At 43.3% G+C, this 17,678-nt stretch overlaps 1 protein-coding gene across 1 annotated transcript in view; it reads right to left on the bottom strand.

Annotated features, from left to right (window-relative positions):
* The window catches only part of hrg (poly(A) polymerase hiiragi), a 165,204-nt gene that overhangs the window by 120,466 nt on the left and 27,060 nt on the right, over positions 1 to 17,678 (bottom strand). Inside the window, exons 3-4 of the mRNA XM_080284885.1 lie at positions 12,645 to 12,794; positions 7,019 to 7,103 (exon numbers count right to left, since the gene is read on the bottom strand). Coding sequence (XP_080141011.1) covers positions 7,019 to 7,103; positions 12,645 to 12,794 — 235 coding nt within the window. The remainder of the gene's footprint in view (positions 1 to 7,018; positions 7,104 to 12,644; positions 12,795 to 17,678) is intronic.

Raw genomic sequence — 17,678 nt, forward strand, 5'->3', positions numbered from 1 at the left:
CCGAGTCAGTGCGAGCGGCCGACAGGAATAAGAATAAAGTGACGGGCGTAAGGCAGAATAAAAGCGCGCTGCGGTGGTCTTTTGGGAAGTACTATGATTGAAAATAATGTAGTATACGTGTTTTTAGCTGTGAAAATGGAAATGTTTGTTAAGTGACGGGAAGACCACCGCCGCGCTGCATGTCGGCCGTACGCTCCGTTGATTTTAGCCTTATTTTCAGTGCTTATTGTACAAATACGGATTCCAAACTACCTGTACGTTGTAGTATAAAGTTTACTGTGACAGAATGAGGCTGTGGTAGAGGGGAAACCGGGTTGCTGGAGGTGTGAAAGTGAAGATTTTGTTAGTCAACTTTGCAAGTCTCCACAAGTCCTTGGGTAGTCCACAAAGGCTCAAGGCCTGTCTCTGGAGAAAGCTGACTGTAAGTATTATCTGCCACACCAAGTACAATGTTCTAGGGTTAATCTCTGATTTTTGGCTAATATTTTCCTACAGGTACTCAGACCGCGATCCAACCCCGCCACACGGGGGGGGGTCGGCTGTCCATGGCCGCTTTTTAGGGGTTAACTGCAGCTTCTACACCCTCATCCCACCACCAGGTTACTTTATGTCTTGGTGGTCCTCTTGTCCAACCGCATTTTACATCAGTAACTCTCAAGAGGTTGTTCTTGAGGGCACTGTACTGTTCATTAACGCCTCTGTCTACAGCTCCCTGTTCAGCCACTACTCTCCTCATCTTGCTATAGAAGGCATCCTTTACTACTTTGTTTTCCAGCTTCCATATTTTCCTCCTAGGTAAATAAGTCCTCTTTTTCATCACTCGTTCTTTAAGCACCACACCACAAATCAATAGTTTGTGCTGCTGCAAACACTCCTCACTTACTCTAACTTTAACACCCCTCACTAACCTCCTATCAGCCCTCCTAACCAGAAAATAATCTATCTGACTGCAATTTCCCCCAGACTCATACGTAATTAACCTATTCTCTCTTTTCCTAAAATGTGTGTTTCACACAATCATGTCCGTTGCCTCCCCAAACTCAAGTATCCTTTCCCCTTCCGCATTCCTTATACCATACGCACATCCCCCATGTACTCCTTCATAACCTTGAGCTGCTTCACCTAGATGACCATTTAAGACCCCTTCCAAAATCACTATCTCATCATCCCACATACCGCCTACTGCACATATTCAGTCATCCCAAAATCTATCTTTCTCTACTTCATCCAAGCCTGCCTGTGGAGCACATGCTGATATAATTGTAGCTATCATTCCACCGAACAGAATTTTCATTACCGATATCCTATCGCTTACTCTCATAACACTCATAACATATTCCACCCATTTCTCCGCAACCATCACATCAACAACCCCATATCCGTCTCCGTCTGTCCCCCCCCCCCCCAAAACAACTTATAGTAACAATCCTTCCCAACAATCTTTCTGGCTGATTCACCCTTGTACTGGACTTCCTGCAAAGATGCCACATCCACCCACCTCCTACTGAATGCCTCAATGACTTCCCCCGATCTTCCCCTCAAACTTCCCACATTCCATGAACCCACCCTCATCCCCCTGGGTGATTTACTCTCCTCAGGCCTGCTTTGAAACTTTTTCTTGTATTTAGTCATAGTCAGTATTAATAAAGGGGGCAGACATACCACAGGCCCCACTCACTGCACAGTCCCAGGTCCAGGCAATGGATGTGGGACCCCTAGCCCATCAGCTTACCAGTGGCTGTGGTAGTGGCCTCGGGGCACCCTGCCATGACAGCTGCAGGGACACCCTCCAAGCGTGCCTTGGCACTGTAACTATCATGCCATTATACACCCACTGATAGGGCAACCTCCTGGGGTGCTACTCCCAGGTTCGGGCCCCTCTCTACTGTATTGGGTGGAAGCGGCAGCCTGGGAACCGCAATGCCCTGTGCCCTCTAGCACAGGCCTGAGCCCCATCTCACCCTGGACCCATGATCTATGCCAGCAGAACCTCCATCATGCCTCCCCCTAAAAGTCTGCCACTAGGTAGCGGGGGCAAAGTTTTCTGGCCGCATGCCCTTGCTGGCGCCAACCCCTGTAACGTAGTGGGATATGTTGTGTGAAATGTAAAGAGCATGTGGTGTAGTGCATAAGATGGTTAGTGGAAATGTTTGGGAAAGTATGCTGGTCAACTCTCCATGTTACTATCACAATGAAAAGGTCAGCAAAAGGGGGATGGTTAGATAGCTAGTGAAAAAGGAGCTCCAGCTCTCCCTATCACCAGCATTCCCATTCCCCTTGGGAGTACCACCCTGTTTGGCCTGTGCGACAGCCTCTTTCCATTATTCATATTTTTACCTCCCTCATAACTATTCTTAAACTCGCTAGAAAACTGGCTAAGACAAAACCAAATAAGTACATCATCAAACCAAGCCAACAGTTGCCCTCTTCACCCCAGAAAGATATGAGTCTCAAACACACCCATAGGTTTTCATCTTCAACCAACTACTCCCACTGGAAAAACACCCCAAATTTCTAGGGACTTACACTGGAAACACCCATGACCTTTTCTCACGACACAAATATCATTAGTTCAAAGGAATCTCGTAAACTCAATACCATGAAGCCATTTAGTGTCTCACAAACTGGCACAGAAGACACACACAAGCATCACTTTCAGACAACGGAAAGAATCCCTGAAAACTGTTTACAAACAATTCAGTAACGATAATATAAAGTATGTTAGTCCAAGCTAAACCCCAACCTAAACCAACATATAGATATGCTTCATAACATACAAACTAACATCTTAAACCCATAACAGTATGCACCAAAACCACAAATACAGGCAGCCCTCCACATTCCCAGACTCAACTTTTGCTTTCTCGCAGATTCATGGATTGCCCCTCTGTGGAGCCAAGATTCCATTCATGGCTGCAAAGTATAGCAGTGAGGATGCTCACAGGTAATTTTGTGCCAAACCAGGCCCACACCAAACCACTGTGCTCATCTGTCTCTCCCTCAGTCTGTGTCCTGCCACTGTCGCAGTCGCTTCGCTGCCTCTATGCTGCGACACCAAATCTCTCGTAATTTAGTTATTGAGCCCAATAATTGTGCTCTCATGTGTTCAAAGATAACAAGTGCATTGCTGTGCTATTAGGTGAGTAAATTAGCACCCAACTGTGCGATCTTATGATAACTCTGTCTCACGTGTGTCATGTTCATTATCATCATCACAACAAGTAGCCAGAGTTCGTCTGCAAAAACTTCAGGGACACTGGTGAGTTAACTCTGACTGTAATAGGTATGGCTGATAGAAGTTGGGGTACATATGTGGCTGATGACTTGTCCACATTCACATGGATGTGTGCAAGATGCACTCAGTCACAGGAGTCTGTGGAAGGCACCAAGTACATATTTACCCAAACTTAATATAGCCATGTGATGTGGTGTGTGGAAGGAAGAGAAGACGGAGGGGGGTGCAAGGAACAGCGTGGTGGACTGAAGAGGTGAGACAGGCTGTGGCACAAAAGAAGAAAGCATACAATGAATGGATGAGAAACAGGGGCCTGGAAGAAGTTGAGAGGCGGAAGAGAGAGTTATATGTAGCAAGAAAGAAAGAGGTGAAAAGATTAGTAAGAAAGAGTAAGAAGAGAGTGAATGAGGAATTTGGAAGGAATTTGAGTGTAAAGTGGAAGGACTGTAAGAAAATGTTCTGGAAAGAGGTGAAAAGTATAAGACAGGGTGGAAGTGAAGTTAGCAGAGGAGTGAAAGATAAAAATGGTAGATTACTAGTGGAGAAGGGAGAAAAAGTGAGCAGATGGAGAGAACATAGAGGATGGAAGTAATGCGAGTATAAGTGGCTGGGGAATGGCTGGGAGAGGAGGGAGGTGAGAAGACAAGAAGAAATCAGTAGGATAGAAGTTGTGGAAGCAATGAAGAAAGTTAAATCGGGGAAAGCCCTAGGAATTGATGGAGAGTGTGGTGAAATGCTGAAGCATGGGGGAGAGATAGTAGTAGAATGGATGTGGAGGATGTGCAGATTGGCCTGGGAGGAAGGTAGAGTCCCGGAGGATTGGAAGTCAGGTATAATTATTCCCTTGTACAAAGGAAAAGGGGAAAAAGAAGTGTGTGGTAATCATAGGGGCATTTGTCTTCTTAGTATAACAGGAAAAGTGTATGGTAGGATACTTATTGACTGAGTTAGAGAAAGAACAGAGAAATTAGTTGGAGAAGAACAGGGAGGCTTCAGGAAGGGAAGAGGTTGTGTAGATCAGATATTCATTCTTAGATCTTTGGTGGAAAAGTTTCTAGAGAAGGGAAAGAAGTTGTATGCGGCTTTCATGAATTTGGAGAAAGCATATGACAGGGTGGATAGACAAGGATTGTGGAAAGTATTAAGAATATATGGAGTAGATGGGAAGTTGTTGAATGCTGTGAAGAGTATGTACGATGGTGCAAAGGCTGCAGTGCATGTGGATGGTGAACTAAGTGAATTTTTCTCTTTGAAAGTTGGGTTGAAACAGGGATGTGTCATGTCTCCATGGTTGTTCAATCTGTATATGGATGGGGTAATAAAAGAGGTACAAGGTAGGGTAGTGGATGTTGGAGTGGCCCTGGTGAGAGAGGATAGTGTTTGGAAACTCCCTGTACTGTTGTTTGCAGATGATACTGTGTTGTTGAGTGAAGAAGAAGGGGAGCTGCAAGGCTTGGTGGATGAGTCTGGGAGAGTGTGCAATAAACGGAATCTAAAGGTGAATGTAGGGAAGAGTAAAGTGATGGTCTTTGAGAGAGGTGAAGTCAGTGAATGTACAGTGAGGTTGGATGGTGAGGAATTGGAAAATGTGAGTACATTTAAGTACTTGGGTAGTGTCATGAGTAAGGATGGAGGTTTGGAGGGTGAAGTGCTTGAAAGAGTACAGCAAGGAAGAAAGGTTGCTGGTTCTTTGAAAGCAGTGATAAGAAACAGGGAAGTGAGCATGGAAGTGAAAAAGTTACTGCATGACAGTATTGTGATACCAACTCTAACGTATGGAAGTGAAGCTTGGACGTTGTTGGAAGGACACAAGTCAAGAGTGAGAGCAGTGGAAATGAGTTATTTAAGAGGAGCCTGTGGAGTCACATGGAGAGACAGGCTGATGAATGAGGATATAAAGGAGCGTTGTGGCGTGGATGTGATAGGAAGCGTTATGAGGAACACACTGAGGTGGTTTGGCCATGTGGAGAGGATGGAGGGTGAAAGACTGACGAAGAGAGTGTATGTGAGTGAGGTGGAGGGGGGAAGAGGGAGGGGGAGGCCGAGGATGAGATGGAGGGATGGAGTGGAGAGGTATATGAGAGAGGGGGGTGTGAGTTGGGAGCAGGGCAGTGAAATGGCGGAGGACAGGGCGACTTGGAGGCGATTTGTTTGTGGCCACCCCAAACGGGAATAAGGCATCTGGCAATAGATAGATAGATAGATAATATACCCATACCTAGTCAAAACTTATTTGTTATTATACTTTTTTTTATACAGTTGGTCTGTTACTGTTTGTGATATTTTATCCTGGGTTCAGGTCCCAGATATGGTTTATTAGGTACAGTATGTGCACACTTGCTCACAGGGGGTGATTTGTGACTGTAGAGGCATTTACGGGATGGCACACCAAATATTAGCAAAAATTCCACATTCGTTGGGGTGTGTCTCCCCTAACCCCCACAAATGTGGAGGGTAACCTTTACTGTATACATCACTTACATCAGGAAACAAAACTTGCAATCAAAGATCAATATGACTATGAGAAGCACACACTTCATTGTTTCAGCTCAAGATTCATCCTGTGCTTGTAAACTCTTGTTGCATTCGCCCTATCCACAAAGAAACAAGACACAAACAAATGCCCAACACTAAACAGAGTATATCAGCAACAACCCACTCTTCCAATCAACACTACAATTTACAAACACACAGCCATCCAAAACTTTCAGCAAAACTGCATCCTTCAAGATCCGCCACCAGACAATACAAACTATTCCATCCATCCATCATCCAATCCCACGTTGCCCCATGAGCAGGGTAGGAATCCAGGGCTAGGCAAGTTGGTCCTGACATTTAAGATGAGAGTGACCAGCCTCACTCATCTCTAAGTGGCATTACGTGAGCAATAACCCCAACCACTCCCTGGACATAAACCTTCACTGGCTCAATCCGATCGGAGTGCCGCAACTACCCACTAAACCACCAGGCACCATAATTTGGTTATATGGTTACCACCCAGCATTGCAAATGGTTTCCTGGTGTACAGGAAACCATTTGGCTTGTCACTTAGTGTAGTCACCCAAAAGCAGAAGGAAAGAAAAACAAAAGAGGGAATGTAAAGTCACCCACAGTCAGAAGGACATGGAAAGGATGAAGTAAAGAAAGAAGAGAAAGGAAGGAAATGAGGTGAGGAATGGGCAGACACCTGATAGCAGCACTACATCGAGTGAGTGGGTGGTGAGCACCACCATTACTCACAAATAATTCACTTTGCCACACCACATGCACCGTACTATCACAACACAGAATCCTACGATACAACCGAAACAAAATACCTCTGGGAGTAACCAGTCAAAAGTTGTCAATTTCCTGCAATCCATTGGACATACAAGATAAGTGTGGTGTTGCAAGAACAACACAGGTGGAAAAAATTGGTTCACTTTTGACTGTCTCATACCAACCAATTTTCTCCCTAATTCTGAATTTGGCCTGGATCTAGGGGTACCTATTACACACATAATGTGTCATAGCACAGTACATTAACCTCCTTCAGTATGAAAAAGTACAGCAATTTCTGTTTTCCTTGCTACCTCCAGATTTTTTTTTTTTTTTTTTTAAGGAAGATATCTTGTTGTCAAGTGTTTACAAGATTATCTAACTCTTCCAGTTCAAAATATCATTCCAGAACTGAATAAAATTATCTGCAGACAAGAAGAAACAAGTAAAACGTTTGTGGTCTGTGAAAGGGTCGATATGGTACTACAGTAGGTATGGCATGAAACAATAAAGATAAATAAGTACCTGGGGTGGCATGTTTTTGACATTGATGCTGACATCCTTAATCCAAGTGGTTACAAGTGAATTCAGCTTTCCCAGCACTTCAAACCTGTGAAAAAAATTATGACATATTTCTGATAAATGATATTCCTAGGTCTACTGCACAATTCATAAGAGAATGTAAACATAAATATAACACAATAGATTAAGTTAAAGCTGGACAAGTGCTGCATACATTGATGCATTACAGTGAGCAAATTCTAGATTATTAAATGCAGTCCCAAGACAGAAAAATAATTCTGAAAATATTTCACTGTCCTTTGACCCTTGACCTACGATATACGACAAAACACAACTTTTATAATGACAAAACCATTCAAAAATCATTTACTTTAAACACTAAACACCTGTCAAGTCCAAACAATGCATAAACAATAGATTCACTTCAAATGAAATAGTTTTGTGATGAAATTGCACCATGGTTAATGCTGTTGATTATATTCATCCATCTATAATCCATTTCTTTTCTGCCCCATCACGAGTACACTGGCCCAGGTCTTGGCTACTCAGTCCCAACATTCGATGTGATGGCAACCAGCCTCACCTGCCTCATGAATGACATTATGTAAGCAACAACCCCCAACCATCCTTCAGACATAAACCACTGCAGGCCTCATCCAGTTGGAGCAATTTCAACCACTAGAACACCAAGTGTCATTTGGTTATATAGTTACCACCCAGCATAGTACAGTAAATACTGTAGTATACACCTGGCTTGTCACTCAGTGCAAAGTCACCTTAAAGCTGCACTACATCAATGAACAAATGGAGGGTGCCCCACTTACCACAATACCCTTTATATTTATCTATGTTATTGCAAAAATTAAACAAAAGAAGTTATTAGTTTTGGTCTTGCAAATGCACTACAAGTATGAAAACACATGGAATTGTCAAATGCAAGTGGTATGGTAAATATGGATGGCTTGCAGAATGTGTAATTATCTACAGTCAGACACCTTAATCTCATAAGGGGTGGCCACAAACAAATCAACTCCATGTTGCCCTGTTCCCTGCTACTTCACTGCCCTCCCCCCAACTTACACCCCCTCTCTCATATACTGTACCTCTCTACTCCATCCCTCCACCTCATCCTTGGTCTCCCCCTCCACCTCACTCACATACATTCTCCTACCTAATCTCTCACTCCCCCTCCACCTCACTCACATACACTCTCCTACCTAATCTCTCACTCCCCCTCCACCTCACTCACATACACTCTCCTACCTAATCTCTCACTCTCCATCCTCTCCACACGGCCTATCCACCTCAATGTATTTCTCCTAATGATTTCTATCACATCCACATCCACCACAATGTTCCTTCACTTCCTCATCTGCCAGCCTGTCTCTCCATTAACTCCACATGCTCCTCTCAAATAACTCATTTCCACTGCTCTCACTCTTGATCCGTGTCCTTCCAGCAAGGTCCAAGCTTCCCTTTCATACATTCGAGTGGGGATCACAATAACGTCATGCAGCGCCTTTTTTACTTCCATGCTCACTTCCCAATTTCTTATCACTGCTTTCAATGAACCAGTAGCTGTGGAATGTGCAAAAGGAAAATAATGATAAAAAAAAAAAAAAAAGAAAAAGCATAAAGGAAGATGTAAATATGCATGAATTGTTCATTATCATTCTTGGGATGCGACAGGCACGTTTCATAACCCCAGAGCTGTGCAGTTAACACAGAAAAGATTATGAAGGATTAATATGGGTGATGGTGAAAAATCTGGTATTGGTAGCTAACAGCTCAAGAACAACAACTTAATAACAGTATCATACATGCTCTTTGAGTTCCTTCCTTATAAACAACACTGGTATATTCTGAGAACAAATGAGGCCCCTAATAACATAGTGTACCGAATGCCAAATGTTGAAAACAGAGAAAAACGCAGTTAAAGTTGTGTAACTTTCAAAATGCCATAACTTTGGAACTAGTATAATATTTTTAGTGCTTTTTTAATTATATTTTAGCTTGAAGTTCGTAGTTTCATGTCATGCTAATCCTGGTAGAAGAGAAATTTGCAGCATTCTGAAAAGTACACTCAATCCTCGTAAATCATGGCAATTTGGGTCTGGACCACCGCCGCGATTTACAAATTCCGTGGTTTATAAATAATAACTGTTATGTGAAAAATGAATTTGGGTCTGGACTTTGGCCAACCACCCCCTACAGCACGTACCTACACCTATCTAGGCACCATCAAACACAAACATACAAATTTAGGAATATTCAGTGCATGTATTTAATAGAAATAAGCAATGTTAAGGGATCTCACCTTAATCCTATGACAATATTGCTAAAGTGAATGGAGTGGGGTGGTGTTGGGAAGAACTTAGAACCTCTCAGCAAGAGGTGGGGGTGCTCCCTTCTCAACACGACAAATGAGCTCCAAACGTTGACTGTATGACAATGGCGGCTGCTTCTTGATGCCATACTGCTTAAAGCGCTTCATCGGGGGGTTCGGGAGGAGCCATGGAAGGTAGGAGGCGGAGGAGAAGGTGCACAAAAAAAGGCAGGTAGCTCTCATACTCCATGGCGATGGTCTGTAGTGTGCGGACTGGTGGGAAGAATAACAACAACATGGCGGCATTAGTATGCACACTTGCCACCAGGAACGGGTGGTGATTGGTTGCTGGGTCGCGATTTTCAAATTGAATGCCGTAGTTTACGATTCTCCTTGGAAAAGGCCCACTTCGGTGCCTAGGTCCATGATTTTCGTGACTTAACAGCGATTTAAGGGTGCTGGCAGTCTGAAAGCCACTTAGCCGTAATTTACAAATCCGTGATTTATAAACACGCGATTTACAAGGATTGAGTGTACAACAATAGGTGCATTTTTCTCCAGTGTGGTTATTCTATCTATCTATCTATCTATTGCCAGACGCCTCAATCCCGTCTGGGGTGGCCACAAACAAATTGCCACCATGTCACCCCGTCCCCCGCCATTTCACTGCCCTGCTCCCAGCTCACACCCCCCTCTCTCATATACCTCTCCACCCCATCCCTCCATCTCATCCTCGGCCTCCCCCTCCCTCTTCCCCCCTCCACCTCACTCACATACATTCTCTTCGTCAGTCTTTCACTCTCCATCCTCTCCACATGGCCAAACCACCTCAGTGTGTTCCTCATAATGCTTCCTATCACATCCACATCCACACCACAACGCTCCTTTATATCCTCATTCATCAGCCTGTCTCTCCAAGTGACTCCACAGGCTCCTCTTAAATAACTCATTTCCACTGCTCTCACTCTTGACTTGTGTCCTTCCAACAACGTCCAAGCTTCACTTCCATACGTTAAAGTTGGTATCACAATACTGTCATGTAGTAACTTTTTCACTTCCATGCTTACTTCCCTGTTTCTTATCACTGCTTTCAAAGAACCAGCAACTCTGCTGTACCCTTTCAAGCACTTCACCCTCCAAACCTCCATCCTTACTCAGCACACTACCCAAGTACTTAAACGTACTCACATTTTCCAATTCCTCACCATGCAACCTCGCTGTACATTCACTGACTTCACCTCTCTCAAAGACCATCACTTTACTCTTCCCTACATTCACCTTTAGATTCCGTTTCTTACACACTCTCCCAAACTCGTCCACCAAGCCTTGCAGCTATTATTATTATTAAGAGACAAAACATACTCTCAGTAAGCATTTTTAACAATTAAACCAACCAATCAAACCAACCAAGATATCAATGGGAAATGTTTACAAAAGCAAAATAGATGTATGTAATACTATTTTCAGAAATTAAAAACCATTATAAAAAAAGAAATCTTTCATTTTAGCCCACATCTCCGGCCTCCTCGCTCTTTTTCTGTTATGAGATGACCAGCAGCTTTTTGTTCACTATTAAAGTCACTCATGTTCTTGAGACAATGAGAAAAAACACTAAAACAGCTGTAAAAATAGCCTGTTAATCCAGGCAGTGTTCTAGGACAGCTGGTAAACAAAAAACTGCATCACGTCGCGAAAGATTCCCATATCACAGTTGCCAAAGTCTTGCTGAGCTCTCTGCCTTTCCCGTTTTCTGTACATTATGGCTAACTTACCTTTAAAATCATGCAATTTTATGCTAAAATATTCCATTATGTTAGAATAATGGTAGAGTAATTAATAATGCTCTAAAAAGAAATGCATGACTGTGAGTATAAAGAAATGCTAGTATCTGGTAACACCAGACAACACATTGCTGGGAGGACTTGGTACATCCTGTGACCAGCATGAAGGCTTGTCGACGCACTGAGGTGAAGCGGGCAGTAAGACCATGTTACAGAAAGGGAATTTGGACCTAATGCCAGTTGTTTTCTGTACCTCATGGGTGCTTTCCAGATCAAAGAGGGTTTGGGCTACATAGTGGTATACTTAACTCAGTTTTGCTTGCAGTGGCGCTCGGTACACTATGTTATTAGGGGCCTCAATTATAGTATTTTTCCCTTGCAAATTTTGGAACCGTAAAAACTGCACTACTGCTATGGATTGGAGTTTTGGAACCCTCAATTTCACATTATTTTAAAAGTTGAGGTAAATACTAAAATAAACTCATGATACAATGACCTGAGTGACATGGGTTACACATGAACAACCTGATGTATTAGATGCCAAGGAGAATATTTGGCCTTATCATGAAGAAACCATACTCTTCTATTCTGCATAAAATATTCAGTGTTCAGCGTTAAAATTTGACCATAAAAAATTCAAATTACTGTATTATTTCATATTTTGCTTACTTTCATTCCAGAGAGAAAATACTTTATAAATTGCACAGGTATGAACCAATAGTCTGTTTCTCTGTTTATTTGTGTTTAGTGTGAGTTCATTTGTGTGAGACTGCTGGATGAAGTGTCTGGTTTGTGTGGTACAGCTAGTGTTCTTTCTGTCTAACTAGCTGTGCTGATTTTATGGCACAACATGCATTATATAACACACTATACCTCGACATTATTAGGTGACACACAAGTTGTCACAATATCTATCCACAATTTCAGGCAGGTATGTAGAACACACTTTTTTTTTTTTTTTTTTTTTTTTTTTTTTAAATGAAAGGAAGAAGGAACAAAGGCCAGGAGCCCGCAAACAGTTCCCTCCAAGAAAACAACAAAAACAATATGAAAGGGAGACAAATTCAAGATTCATTCATTTTGAGATGCCTGGACACACTGCGTTTGAAAGACTGGAGATACTAGGAAGCAGGAAATACAAACAGAAGGAGACAGTTTCAGCAATTACCCACCAGAGGCAGGTGGATGACCATGAATTTCCATCCCTGATAAGTACAATTAAAAGATAAAACCAGCTTATACAGTATTTCAATAATACAGTATTAAAAAATTGAAGAAGCTATCAAAATGAAATACAGAAATGAACCCACTCAACTTGGTGTACTGCTTTATTAGCTTAAAACCACAAGCCATGGCTCCCTTGTCAGCTAAATCCAACACCCTACTCTCTCCAAGGAACCTCCCCATCAGAGGGTAGCTGTGACAGAAATGTCTCCAAGCAACTTTAAACATGCCTCTATCACCTTCTCAGTTAACCTATTGCTCTCTTCTCCCTCCTTCTTTTTCTTTTCTCAAAGAGTACCTGTGGTTGAGCTCAGAATCAGTCTCGAACATGCCAGCTTTCGCCAAATACTCCTCAAGTTCCCTGGTGTGCTCCAGATCCGATGGCTTTGGCTTGGCCAAGCTGATGGCCGAAGTCATGCCTAGGGTCTTGGTGGCATCCATGTTGTGTCTGAAAGATATTCAGGAATATAAGAACATAAATTTATAATCATCACATTATAATAAAGGTTGTGCATTTGTGGAGATATTGGCTAGTCGCCAACAACCCTGTGAGAAGTTACTAAATTACTATGAGGACTTGTTGGAAATGCAGCTGATGTGAGGAGGGGCTGTTGCCTCATTTAGGTGTAAATTTTGCATAACGTCAAGTAGGACTGATGATACCAAATAAAGAAAAGACATATGTGGAGAGTGTGAGGAGCTCTGAAAATGGAGTGCGCTGTGATATGTACAAGAAATGGTTCCACACTATTTGCAAGGGAGTACTTGGGGAGTTGTAAAAGACTTTGAAAAAGTTTAAGGACCAAACGTTATTTTGCAGAGCCTGTAAAGGTGAAATACAAATCAAGGAGATGAAGGAGAAAGAAGGAGAAAAACATAGTGATGTACAAATCACCAGCATCAGAGTGTGAGAATGCAAAGGATAGAACTGATGAGGAACCGAGCACAATAAATGATCTGTCAGAAAATTCTCAAAGGGTAACAGAATATGAAATGGAAAGAGAAGTAAGGATCGGGAAAAAAGGGCAGGATAGAAAGAATCAGCCAACTTTGGTGATGCTGGGAGATGAGAAAGAAAATTGGAATACAGGCATTCCTCACTATACGATACCTCTCTTCGTGATATCCCACCTCAGCGATGTAAAAATAATTAACATCCCTCCCTGTCTGATGATGGTCCATCCCCGGTTATCTGACGGGCATGTTGTTTTCAATTGCATGCGCCGGGCAGCCAGCTGTGCCCTGCAGGATGGCTGACTTTGTTTACATGCGTAGATCCGATCGCGCATCGTATAGGTTGCCTCATGACGTGAGGCCCCACAATTGCCACCACCGTCCTTTCTCCCAGCGTCTGTTGCTGAGCGAAGACCTCCCTTACGCTTGCTCATGCTACATCATGTTACATCACCACTTTGCACTGAAAGGTATCGTTGTTGATTGTAACTGTGTTCCTGCAGTGCTCGTGATCAGTGGAGTGTGATTTACTGTTATTTTGAGTGATTTATTGTGTTATTTTTTGCCTAAATAAGGTTATCATGTTTGGTATGGGTGCTGCTGCACATGGTGGTGCTGGTAGTGCTAAGCATGGTGCAAAGTGTGCTTCTGAAGATGCTGGTGGTGATCAGAAAGCAAAGAGGCAAACATAAAAGCACAAACAGGCTCAAAATAGCCCCAGCCAAATCTACAGTGACCCTTCTCACAAACTGGACAGCAGAACACAGTCACATCCCACACCTCACCATAAACAACACTCCCCTACCACACACACACACACACACACCCAAAATCCTTGGTGTAACATACAATACATCAATGTCATTTAACCCCTTAACCGCGGGGCGTCACTTTCGTGACGCTTGGGAGCTAGGGATCATACCGCGGGGCGTCGCTTGTGTGATTCTGTGTTATTTTGAATTCACCCGGGCTTCCAAGTGGGGGCTTGTATCATCTATCAGTACTGCCAATGTCCAACACTAGTCAGCACTCCTAATTTCATCTGTACTCCCATCCATTGTTGACAATTTAGCTATTTCTCCCCGTTCTTGACTCCCCTCCCTACCCCCCCTCCATTACCCTATCCTGTCGCCTGCCTGGCCGTGCTACGCTAAGTAAATCTTCCCTGGAATTTTTCACTGATTTCATCCATTGAAATAAGCCCTATGCCCTATTCTTATACCAAATAATATATACAAGAAAGAAATAAGGTAAGTGAGAGTGCCATACACCTGGAATTGGCTAATTATCACCTGACAACACCTCACGTGCACTCGTTCACTAATTTTTGCTGTTTATTTCCCCTTGAAATATGCCGTATAAACTATTTTCGTAATAAATATACATATAAGGAGGGAAGGAAGAAGCCTAAGTGATATTTACATTCACCTGGAACTACCTAATTTATAATGTATTGTCTAGATTTCCTGCCAATCATTTCACTGCTATAAAGTAGCTGTGTCAACAGGCTAAACGTTGGCAGTACTGATTTCCCTAGGTAGGCCACCACCCAAGCCCACCCTTATCAGTTCACTCACATCTTCCAGTGTGGGGGTACGTCTGTTCGCTCTTGCTAGCTTCAGGGCCTTTTCACCCCCATGCAAAGGGCCCTGTGACCTTTACCCCCTACTAAACCTCGTGTGGAAAGAGGTAAAGGGCTGACAATTGATAAAAGAGTGACTACGATCTTTCTATTGAGTAAAACAGTGCAAGTGGAATTGTAAATAATGTGTAAATAATGTGTAAACAGCAAGTGAAAGTAATGAATGTAAATATACGTGAACAGTGGAAAATAGTTTTATAAGTTACTTCAAGTGACAGTGCATAACAGTGTAAATAAAATAGAAATGTAAATAATGTAAATAAAATAGAGAACGTAAACAGAAATGTAAATGAGTAGTATTATAAGAATACGAGTATATACCCTAGGAGTAATGAAAGTAAAAGTTTCACTCTAGCATGTCTGAATATTATGAGTTATGAGAGTGAAATTGAAAGTGACATTCACTCTCAATGCTAGTATACAGGACGAGAAAGTGAATGCTACGTATTTTACTGAAAGAAATTGAATCCCTACAGTGACAATAAACTAATACTACTGAAGGAAACTTATGGATAAAGACTGTAGATATATATATAAGTGTTATATAGTAACAGAAATATAAAGTGTGAGGGGTTTTATGAATAATAAATGAGAGAGTACCAAGAGTGAACTAGCGCAAATGCAACGGTCAGACGCGCTCGTAATTTTCATTGCTTTCACAGCGGGTTTTTTTTGGAGTATGGATCCCAAACTACTTGAAAATCATAAAGTAGTGTTTATAGTGTTAATATCTGGCTGTGGTAATCATATTACGGGTTGTCGGGAAGTGTAAAGTGGAGACTTCGTTACCCAACTTCAGAGGTCTCCACAAGTCCTACGGTAACCGACGAAGGCTCAACAAACATTCCAGGAGAAAGCTGAAGGTATGTGCCATAAGCATATGTAATTTTAATATTCTAGGACTAATAACTGATTTTTGGCAAGTATTTTTTGAGAGTCTGTCGGAGCCTGAATAACCCCGCGGCACACGCAAAACATTGGTAAACATGCCCGCGGTGTAGGGGTTAAACAGCACATCACAAACATTAAAAATAAAATAACACCAAGGCTACATGCCTTGAGGTCACTTGCCCATACAACATTCGGACACAACAAAGAAACCACCACCACAGTATACAAACAATACATATGTTCAGTGATGAATTATGCAAGCCCTGCCTGGGCTTCTAACCTCACCAAAACACACTACAACACTCTACAGACCATGGCCCTAAAAATAATCACAGGCTGCACAGCTACTACACCCACAGACCACCTACATCAAGAAACCAAAGTCCTCAAAGTCAAGGATCACCTAGACATGAGAGACACCCAGTTTCTTGCTGCAGCCTCCACAAACCCACAACATCCACTACAGTACATGGCAGCACATCCACCCACACCAAGGAACATCAAAACAACACCCAGCACACGATACCATACACAAATACTGTCATCTCTCCCCCCTTGCCCACCTCAGACCAGCTTCCAGAAGCATATCCACACTCAGATCACTCGCCGCTCCATTCAGTCACTTAAAGACAACACACAGCTGCATACACGGCCTCCTGACATCCACCCTTCTGAATCCTATCTTCCTTGTGAGGACAGGGTCCACCTGGCCAGGCTGAGATGTGGGCACCATCCAGCCCTCTTAAGCTACCAGAAGAGGCTGGATGACTCCGTCGCTGATGCCTGTCCAGGATGCAACACAGCACCCCATACTATTAAGCACATTATGGAAGACTGCATTGCACACAATCACCTACACCAACAACACAACATAAACTCTTTGAGAGCTCTGTGGGAAAACCTGGTCTCGACCATGGCCTTCCTAAGGGACTCGGGGCTATTCGGCCAGACTACCTAGGGAACAACAACTACTACTACTTAAAAGCATATCCATGGAAGTGAAGCTGGCTATTCTGAGGCGTCATGATCAAGGGTAGGGAGTGTGCGGTCTCAGTCTGCCGCAGTCGACGGTGTCCACCATCCTGAAGAAGGGTGATGCCATCAAGGCTGCTGCTGGTGGAGTGGCTACCCTGACAGTGTCTCACCTCACCAGAACCCTGGAACCAGCAATGGAAGAGATGGAGAGGATGCTGAAGACCTAGGCAGAGGACCAGAACCAGAGGAAGGCACCCCTTGGTATGTCTGTCATCTGTACCAAGGTGCTCTCTCTGTGGGAAGAGGTGAACGCAAAGCATGGCTAAGAGGAAGTGGAAGCTTTCAAAACCAGCCGTGGCTGATTTGACCGCTTCAAGGAGCACACTGGCCTCTGTTGCGTGACTATGTCTGGGAGGCAATGAGTGGAGGAGCTGCAGAGGTGTTCCAGGCTACGCTTAAGAAGCGCATTGAGGAGGGAAGCTACAACACGAAGAAGGGCCTGTTTTGGAAGAGGATGTCTTCCAAGACATGCCATGCAACAGAGGAAAAGTCTGTGTCAGGGTTCAAGGCTGCTAAGGACCAACTCACACTTGTTCTGGGGGGCAATGCATAGGGTGACTTGAAGCTGAAGCCGCTCCTTGTCTACCACTCCAAAAATTCCAGGGTGTTGGCTGGCTTTGTCATGGAGGACTTAGGAGTGATTTGGAAGTCTAAGAAGGCCTTGCTCACCTCTGCCATCTGCTCATCCAATTTCACTCCTACCTCCTGCTTGCCCTGCGGAAGTATGCCTCCAAGAATAACCATGCCAACCCGTCACTCCTGGTGGTAGACAATACTCTGAGCCATCCACCTGCAATGAAAAATTGGCCT

The sequence above is a fragment of the Coenobita brevimanus genome, chromosome 103 (assembly GCF_032717465.1).
Source record: "Coenobita brevimanus isolate Jiangsu-jjx chromosome 103, ASM3271746v2, whole genome shotgun sequence".
NCBI classification, from domain to species: Eukaryota; Metazoa; Arthropoda; class Malacostraca; order Decapoda; family Coenobitidae; genus Coenobita; species Coenobita brevimanus.